General features: G+C 43.3%; 1 protein-coding gene across 1 annotated transcript in view; it reads right to left on the reverse strand.

Annotated features, from left to right (window-relative positions):
• Positions 1-9,418, reverse strand: part of LOC139228009 (chemokine-like protein TAFA-5) — a 507,858-nt gene extending 498,440 nt beyond the window's left edge. Inside the window, exons 1-2 of the mRNA XM_070859159.1 lie at positions 9,392-9,418; positions 8,525-8,594 (exon numbers count right to left, since the gene is read on the reverse strand). Of these exons, the coding sequence (XP_070715260.1) occupies positions 8,525-8,594; positions 9,392-9,418 (97 nt within the window). The remainder of the gene's footprint in view (positions 1-8,524; positions 8,595-9,391) is intronic.
• Positions 9,419-10,296: the final 878 nt, after the last annotated feature.

Genomic DNA, 10,296 nt, shown 5'->3' on the forward strand with positions numbered 1-10,296 from the left:
ATTGTTGTTGCCAATTTAAGTTAATCTAAGGGCTAAGTCATGGCAAGAGAGCTCAGACATATATTATGCTCCTCCTGTACTATGTGGGAAATCAGGGACACTTCCAGTGTTCCTGACGACTACGTGTGCGGGAAGTGTATCCGCCTCCGGCTCCTGACGGACCGCTTTGTGGAATTGGAGCTGAAGGTGTATTCACTCTGGAGCATCCACGATGCTGAGAATGACGTGAGTAGCACGTTTAGTGAGTTGGTCTTACCACAGGTAAAGGGTCCACAGCCAAATAGGGAATGGAAGACCAACAGGAAGAGCAGTGCAAGGAAGGTAGTGCAGGGGTCCCCTGCGGTCATCCCCCTGCAAAACAGATACACCGCTTTGAGTACTGTTGAGGGGGATGACTCATCAGGGGAGGGCAGCAGCAGCCAAGTTCATTGCACCGTGGCTGGCTCTGCTGCACAGGAGGGCAGGAAAAAGAGTGGGAGAGCGATAGTGATAGGGGATTCAATTGTAAGGGGAATAGATAGGCGTTTCTGCGGCCACAACTGAGACTCCAGGATGGTATGTTGCCTCCCTGGTGCAAGGGTCAAGGATGTCTCGGAGCGGGTGCAGGACATTCTGAAAAGGGAGGGTGAACAGCAAGTTGTCGTGGTGCATATAGGTACCAACGATATAGGTAAAAAACGGGATGAGGTCCTACGAGACGAATTTAAGGAGCTAGGAGCTAAATTAAAAAGTAGGACCTCAAAAGTAATAATCTCAGGATTGCTACCAGTGCCATGTGCTAGTCAGATTAGGAATCGCAGGATAGCTCAGATGAATACATGGCTTGAGCAGTGGTGCAGCAGGGAGGGATTCAAATTCCTGCGGCATTGTAACTGGTTCTGGGGGAGGTGGGATCAGTACAAACCGGACGGTCTGCATCTCGGCAGGACCGGAACCAATGTCCTCGGAGGAGTGTTTGCTAGTGCTGTTGGGGAGGAGTTAAACTAATATGGCAGGGGGATGGGAACCAATGCATGGAGACAGAGGGAAACAAAATGGAGACAGAAGCAAAAGACAGAAAGGAGATGAGTAAAAGTGGAGGGCAGAGAAACCCAAGGCAAAAAACCAAAAGGGCCACTTTGCAGCAAACTTCTGAAGGGTCAAAGTATGTTAAAAAGGCAAGCCTGAAGGCTCTGTGCCTCAATGCAAGGAATATTCGGAATAAGGTGGATGAATTAACTGTGCAGATAGCAGTTAACGATACGATGTGGTTGGCATCACGGAGACATGACTCCAGGATGACCAAGGCTGGGAACTCAACATCCAAGGGTATTCAACATTTAGGAAGGATAGACAGAAAGGAAAAGGAGGCGGGGTGGCGTTGCTGGTTAAAGAGGAAATTAATGCAATTGTAAGGAAAGACATTAGCTTGGAAGATATGGAATCGGTATGGGTGGAGCGACGGAATACCAAAGGGCAGAAAACACTAATGGGAGTTGTGTACAGACCTCCAAACAGTAGTAGTGATGTTGGGGAGGGCATCAAACAGGAAATTAGGGGTGCATGCAATAAAGGTGCAGCAGTTATCATGGGTGACTTTAATATGCATATAGATTGGGCTAACCAAACTGGAAACAATACGGTGGAAGAGGATTTCCTGGAGTGCATAAGGGATGGTTTTCTCGACCAATATGTCGAGGAACCAACTAGGGGGAAGGCCATCTTAGACTGGGTGTTGTGTAATGAGAGAGAATTAATTAGCAATCTCGTTGTGCGAGGCCCCTTGGGGAAGAGTGACCATAATATCGTGGAATTCTACATTAGGATGGAGAATGAAACAGTTAATTCAGAGACCATGGTCCAGAACTTAAAGAAGGGTAACTTTGAAGATATGAGGCGTGAATTGGCGAGGATAGATTGGTGAATGATACTTAAAGGGTTGACAGTGGATGGGCAATGGCAGACATTTAGAGACCGCATGGATGAACTACAACAATTGTACATCCCTGTCTGGCGTAAAAATAAAAAAGGGAAGGTGGCTCAACCATGGCTATCAAGGGAAATCAGGGATAGTATTAAAGCCAAGGAAGTGGCATACAAATTGGCCAGAAATAGCAGCGAACCCGGGGACTGGGAGAAATTTAGAACTCAGCAGAGGTTAAAGGGTTTGATTAGGGCAGGGAAAATAGAGTACGAGAGGAAGCTTGCAGGGAACATTAAAATGGACTGCAAAAGCTTCTATAGATATGTAAAGAGAAAAAGGTTAGTAAAGACAAACGTAGGTCCCCTGCAGTCAGAATCAGGGGAAGTCATAACGGGGAACAAAGAAATGGCAGACCAATTGAACAAGTACTTTGGTTCGGTATTCACTAAGGAGGACACAAACAACCTTCTGGATATAAAATGGGTCAGAGGGTGTAGTAAGAAGGAGGAACTCAGGGAAATCCTTATTAGTCAGGAAATTGTGTTGGGGAAATTGATGGGACTGAAGGCCGATAAATCCCCAGGGCCTGATGGTCTGCATCCCAGAGTACTTAAGGAGGTGGCCTTGGAAATAGCGGATGCATTGACAGTCATTTTCCAACATTCCATTGACTCTGGATCAGTTCCGATGGAGTGGAGGGTAGCCAATGTAACCCCACTTTTTAAAAAAGGAGGGAGAGAGAAAACAGAGAATTATAGATCGGTCAGCCTGACATCGGTAGTGGGTAAAATGATGGAATCAATTGTTAAGGATGTCATAGCAGCACATTTGGAAAGAGGTGACATGATAGGTCCAAGTCAGCATGGATTTGTGAAAGTGAAATCATGCTTAACAAATCTTCTGGAATTTTTTGAGGATGTTTCCAGCAGAGTGGACAATGGAGAACCAATTGATGTGGTGTATTTGGACTTTCAGAAGGCTTTCGACAAGGTCCCACACAAGAGATTAATGTGCAAAGTTAAAGCACATGGGATTGGGGGTAGTATGCTGACGTAGATTGAGAACTGGTTGGCAGACAGGAAGCAAAGAGTAGGAGTAAATGGGTACTTTTCAGAATGGCAGACAGTGACTAGTGGGGTACCGCAAGGTTCTGTGCTGGGGCCCCAGCTGTTTACATTGTATGTTAATGATTTAGACGAGGGGATTAAATGTAGTATCTCCAAATTTGCGGATGACACTAAGTTGGGTGGCAGTGTGAGCTGCGAGGAGGATGCTATGAGGCTGCAGAGTGACTTGGATAGGTAGGGTGAGTGGGCAAATGCATGGCAGATGAAGTATAATGTGGATAAATGTGAGGTTATCCACGTTGGTGGTAAAAATAGAGAGACAGACTATTATCTGAATGGTGACAGATTAGGAAAAGGGGAGGTGCAACGAGACCTGAGTGTCATGGTACATCAGTCATTGAAGGTTGGCATGCAGATACAGCAGGCAGTTAAGAAATCAAATGGCATGTTGGCCTTCATAGCGAGGGGATTTGAGTACAGGGGCAGGGAGGTGTTACTATAGTTGTACAGGCTTGGTGAGGCCATACCTGGAGTATTGTGTACAGTTTTGGTCGCCTAACTTGAGGAAGGACATTCTTGCTATTGAGGGAGTGCAGCGAAGATTCACCAGACTGATTCCCGGGATGGCGGGACTGACATATCAAGAAAGACTGGATCAACTGGGCTTGTATTCACTGGAGTTCAGAAGAATGAGAGGGGATCTCATAGAAACGTTTAAAATTCTGACGGGTTTCGACAGGTTAGATGCAGGAAGAATGTTCCCAATGTTGGGGAAGTCCAGAACCAGGGGTCAAAGTCTAAGGATAAGGCGTAAGCCATTTAGGACCAAGATGAGGAGAAACTTTTTCCCTCAGAGAGAATTCTCTACCACAGAAAGTTGTTGAGGCCAATTCACTAAATATATTCAAAAAGGAGTTAGATGTAGTCCTTACTACTAGGGGGAATCAAGGGGTATGGCGAGAAAGCAGGAATGGAGTACTGAAGTTCCATGTTCAGCCATGAACTCATTGAATGGCGGTGCAGGCTCGAAGGGCCGAATGGCCTACTCCTGCACCTATTTTCTATGTTTCTATGTTTATATTAAGCAGCACTTACTCACCGATGCTCAGTTTCAGTTCTGCCAGGACCACTCGGCTCCAGAAATCAATACAGCCTTTGATCCAAACATGGACAAAAGAGCTGAATTCTAGAGGTGAGGTGAGAGTGACTGCCCTTGGCAACAAGGCACCATTTGAGCGAGTGTGGCCTCAAGGAGCCCTAGAAAATTTGAAGTCAATGGGAATCAGGGGTAAAACTCTCCATTGCCTGGTGTCATACCTGACACAAAGGAAGATAGTTGTAGGATGTTGGAGGTCAACCATCCCAGCCCCTATGACATCGCTGCAGGTGTTCCTCAAGGCAATGTCCTAGGCCGAACCATCTTCAGCTGCTTCATCAATGACCTTTCCTTCATCATAAGGTCAGAAGTGGGGATATTCGCTGATGATTGCACAGTGTTCAGTTCTATTCACAACTCCTCAGAAAATGAAGCGGTCCATAACCGCATGCAGCAAGACCTGGACAACAATCAGCTTGGGCTGATAAGTCGCAAGTAACATTTGTGCGAGGCAATTACCATCTCCAACAAGTGAGAGTCTAACCACCTCCTCTTGATATTCAATGGCATTACACCACCATCAATTTCCTGGGGGTCACCATTGATCAGAAACTTAACTGGACCAGCCATATAAATACTATGGCGACAAGAGCGGGTCAGAGGCTGGGTATTCTGTGGTGAGTGTCTCATCACCTGACTCCCCAAAGCCTTTCCACCATCTGCAAGGCACAAGTCAGGAGTGTGATGGAATACTCTCCACTTGCCTGGATGAGTGCAGCTCCAACAACACTCAAGAAACTCGACACTATCCAGGACAAAGCAGCCCGCTTGATTGGCGCCCCATCCACCACCTTCATCATTCACTCCCTCCACCACCAACGCACCGTGTCTGCAGTATGTACCATCTACAAGATGCACTGCAGGAACACACCACGGCTTCTTCGGCAACACCTCCCAAATCTGCGACCTCTACCACCTGGATGACAGGGGCTGCAGGAGCATGGGAGCACCATCACCTGTAAGTTTCCCTCCAAGTTACACATCATCCTGACTTCGAAACATATTGTCGTTCCTTCATCGTCGCTGGATCAAAGGAACTCCCTCCCTAACAGCACTGTGGGAGTACCTTCACCACATGGGCTGCAGCGGTTCTAGAAGGCAATTAGGGATGGGCAATAAATGCTGGCCTTGCCAGTGATGCCCACATCCTGGAATGAATTTTAAAAAAAATCAGAATTGTAAAGTGCACTAAATGGTTTAATTTTTAAAACTGTAAGTGAATCACTAAGGAGATATTTTCTGTCTCGGAATCATTTCGAGCTTGCAGGTTTAAAGGAATAACATGGTAAAGGGCAACTGAGCAAAAACAATTCAGAATGATATCATACAGTGGGGATAGTTCCAATGTAAATAAATGGGGTGACAGTCATTTCCTTCTGGCTGTTGTTCTTGCCACACCCACTTCTCGCTGGCTTCCGATTGGGTGAACAAAATCAACCCGATATCTTCAATTGACCACTACTGTTTTGATGGTAGTTTGAGAAATGTGACAATGCAAATGTTGTTATGAAGATAATAGGAACATCGGGATACAGGAACAGGAGCAGGCCATTCAGCACCTCAAGCCTGTTCCACCATTCAATCAGATCATGGATGATCTGTGTCTTAACTCCATCTACCTGTCTTGGTTTACAAATAAAAGAATATACTGACTGGCAGATAATTAGTGTGAAACTCGTGATCTGCACATACATTCCCATTCAGATTCTGAATCATCTGTGCTGAGGAATTGCTGGGAAGTCAATGTAATCAGCAATAAGTGAAAATAAATCCTTAACTTACTGGCAAAAACAGAATCAAAAGTTACGCATTTTTCCATGACATAGCCCCGTAGAGTTCTCCTTAGCACACAGTATGCTTTATGCTAAAACTAATCCTTACTGTGTGAGCTCCCATGATAAACATACATTTTGCTTGCTTCACACAAATATTTCAGAGTCTTTACAGTGCTTGAATATTTCCAAAGAGATTTCAGAAACCCAAGAGAGCGGCAGTTGAAAATGAAAAGGCAATGACAGAAAGTCTCTCATTACCACTCAACACAAAAAGCTGTGTGAGTAACATATAATATCCTGCCTGCCACATAGTTATAAGTCACATCACATAAATTGCTGATTATATCAAATAAAGTTACAAGAGCCATTTTGCTTTCCAATATTATTCACTATAACCACTTTGTTTAATTGAAATTGATTTTTGGGGGTGTGAGGGAAACTCATTTTCCTGAGCTATATGTTCTGACTGCTGACAGTTAATGGCACAGAATTCGTGGTCAATGGCGAAGTAAAGGCGTTTGTCACTGGACCCGAAGTCAGCTTCACACAAAGATCTTGCGAATTGAGGGTTTTCCAACGTGTAATTCAAATCAACGAAGTATAGTGGGGCTCCCCTAGTGCGAACTGCTGTGACGTCAACAAGCTGAATAAACAGCCAATCAAAACACAGAATTCTCACAGACAGCAAAGAAGGAAGTGGGTAAGTTCTTAAAATGCAATTTTTTAAAAAATGTTAGAGAGAGCAAAACAAAGATTGGGGAAAATAAAGATGAACAAACTTTAAAAAATTGATTTTTTTTTAAGTTTCTTAAAAATGTTAATTTTTATTAAAATAAATAAATTTGACACTGCACAAAATTTAAATTAGTTTTTCAGGCCCGTAACCTTTGTTTAGCAGTCAGTACGCTGTTAAAACCCCAGTTACACCGGATCCTTTTGGGTTTAACTTTTAGTGGGAATTTTAACAGTATTAGTGCAGAACAACCAAGGTTTTTGGCAGTTTCCATAATTTGAGCGATTTCACGGATTGCCGGTTCTGTGTGGGGGAGGTGGGGTGGGGGTGTAGTGCGGCCTGTGGAGGAGCAATAAATGACAGACAGCAACTTCAAGATTTCCACATTAGGCTGCGCACGCGCTAAATTCTGAAGTTGCAGTCAGCTTCAAAGGTGGAATGACGCCAATGCTGCCAGTTCACCGTCATCAGGACGGAAGATTCCGGGCCCTCCGGGCCACTGGTTTTTGTGTATTCCACCTACTGCAGCATCGCAGTCCATTAAAGAAAGCAAGGAAAGTACAACCAGGGAAGTATGGGAACAGCCAATGATAGGAAATAATCAACCAGCACAGGACTAGAGAGAGTTGGTGCCGGAATCTCTTGGAGACTGTGGCTCTCTGACCGACTGAGGGCTGTGCATTCTTTAAAATTATAATGTGTTCCAGATTTGCATAAAGGCTCTGGTAATTGAATTTACCCATCAGGCATTAATTAATACATTTCCTATCATATACAAGAAACAAGTCATGGATACATTTGACATATAATGGAGCTTGTTTAAGTTTGCCAATAAACTTTCTTCAGTTATCTGGGCTATTCACGTCTGTGATTTCCCATTCCCTCCTCCACATTACCTGTTTGTGACATTCGACCAGCTTTCCCATCCTCCAGCCCAATTCTCCCATCTCACTGTTGCTTCCCATTGATATATCCACTGAGCTTGATGCCAGTAAAACATCATATCTGATTGAATTAGTGACTTGACATAAACTACTGCTCCAATTATATTTCAGCTGTTCAGTCAGCTATGATGTTCTACCAGCATAGCATTCAAAGTGGCTGCAGGAAGGCAGCAACATGTCAGGAGAGTCACAGACAAGTGGCAACTTATCAACATTAATGACACTGCTGCAGTGACTGAAACACATTTTTATAATTTCAAATGGGCTGCTAATGGCTGGTGATAGCTGAGTAATGTAATTCACTTAAACAATGTCTAATTAATATGATCTGGAAAATGTTGGGAAATGATAAAAGATTTCATTCCCTTACGCGGGCTAATCACTTATCAGACGTTCGCTTAAGTAAGCTTCACTGTACACCTTTATTTCAGCGGTAAGGATAACCTCAGAACTCATAAGCAAAACAATGTGTGGTGATCCTCACCTTTGAAATATCATCATCATCTCATCATCATCGTCATCATAGGCAGTCCCTCGGAATCGAGGAAGACTTGCTTCCACTCTTTAAGAGTCCTTAGGTGACTGAACAGTCCAATACGAGAACCACAGTCCCTGTCGCAAGTGGGACAAATAGTCGTTGAGGGTAAGGGAGGGTGGGACAGGTTTGCCCCATGCTCTTTCCGCTCCTAACTAATTAGGTGAGTAGCCACTCCAAAGGTTGTTTTTATTGAAGGCCAGAATGATGAAGGCTGACCTGATCACATTGTCAGTATAATAGAGGCAATTTTCGACTTACGAACAAAACAAGCGTGAAGTCAATGGAACAGCCGCATCACCCAACCTAAAGCCAGCGTGAGACGACCGAAACCATTTTCAGGTTAGGATTTCATTTCAATCTGCCACCCGCAAACTATGGCCACTTACTGGGTACCCTGCTGTATCTTACCTTGTACGTACATGTTTTGTAGGATTAAGAAGGACGTTTTGTCTTCTATGGCACGTACAGTGCTGTCCACCTAGAAAAGATCATTTATCTATATCATAAGAAAGAATTTAGAAAAATTAACTTTATTGATTCGATATCTTAAACACTGAAATAAGTTGAACTTTATGTTTAGTAAATGTTTGTACTCATCAAGATGAGGGATGTTACTCTTAGAAAATGAAAAACTGTCTCATTTAATTCATACAATGTCTGCATCAATCACTTTCCTTCGGGTACAACACTGTTATATGTAGAGTAAAGCTGTCTCAACAACTTGGATCAGCCCAACAGTTCATGAGTATTATTGAATTGTGCTTAGGGGCCTGGATGGCACATAGATGCTACCAATAACCCCCTGGACTTTGGGGAAACCGTTGTTGGTTTTTGCTGGGGAACGTGATATAGATGTTCGCCCTGGTGAGCAAAACTTCAGTGACATGTTTGATTGCAGAAATCAAAATTCAAAATGCTAAATACTAAAGAATATGTTAAGGATGTCCTAAATGTGTCAACTCACATGAAAGTTCTTGCTGTCATTTTAGATTCTAGAATCAGAGATTTAGAATTGGGCAGAAAATAAAGAAATCCCAATGGAAAACCAATTCAACAATTATACTTTTGCCACTCAGATATCTGGGGTTAGATTTTCTGTCTCATGTTATCACCCCCACTGACAGGTTTTGGCTGTGAAGAGCTGGGAAATTATTCAGGGTCACATTTCGCCAGCTCCCCACTCCACTTGTGCATCACATAATTTCTAAGGGGATCCATTAATCGAAAGAGATCTCAGATTAATTTCCATATGCAATCTGATGCGAATAACCTTACATGTAATTTTGCTAATGTCCGGGACATAGTCTTCTCATTCAGGCGCACTTTCTTAATGGTGAAGGATTGCAATTCTCATTCCTTATTGTATCATTAGAAAGAAGATCCCTGCAATAAAGTGCAACCAATTTATTTCTCTAAAAGTGATCAGTAGATGTGAGGTCAGTGTTTTTTATTTTAACCGAGTTCTTCTCTTTGGTGTGTGTCTTCTAACATCTATATTAGTGCTCCTTCTAAGTGTTTCCCAGTGGACGCAGTAAGTGAGATCACAAGTTTCAGGGAGCCTGCAGGAGCCTCTTGTGTTTGAGAGGGACCTCTATCTCTTTGTGCCAGGATATGACATTGCCCTGGTTTTGCTTCTGCCACATGCTGAGTACTCTTTGACACTCCCTCAGTATGTCCGGTAATCTGTAGGTAAACATTTGCAGTCACAATTGCTGCCTGGAATTCCCTACCACTCCCTGTGTCAATAAATAAATGGTTTTTTATTTGTGTTGGTTATTTATTGGACTTTTTTTTGTCAGCCAGCATATATAGGGTTAAAGTCAGTTATGGCATGCTGTACTTTTTCAAGCTGCAGGGACTATGTTGAAAACAAAAGTATGCATCTATGGTTTATCCCGATCAGAAAAAAGGGGTTTTAATATGCCAATATCTGGAGAATGCAGTCACTGGTGTCTTTAAGTTTTGGCTGGAGTTGCTCCTATTTTTTTGGAGCAACTAGTTTAATTTCGAGTATCTTAGAAATCGCAATTCTCGGCATTTAGATTGCTCCAGTTCTAGTGAGTAAGTTTTGTTTCGTTTTAGTTCAGTTTTTTTTTCCAAAAGGGGGCGTTACCAACCACTTATGCCTGTTTTGCAAATTTAGGCAGCGAAAAGTTCCTCCAAACTAACTTAGAACAGAG

The sequence above is a fragment of the Pristiophorus japonicus genome, chromosome 17 (assembly GCF_044704955.1).
Source record: "Pristiophorus japonicus isolate sPriJap1 chromosome 17, sPriJap1.hap1, whole genome shotgun sequence".
NCBI classification, from domain to species: Eukaryota; Metazoa; Chordata; class Chondrichthyes; family Pristiophoridae; genus Pristiophorus; species Pristiophorus japonicus.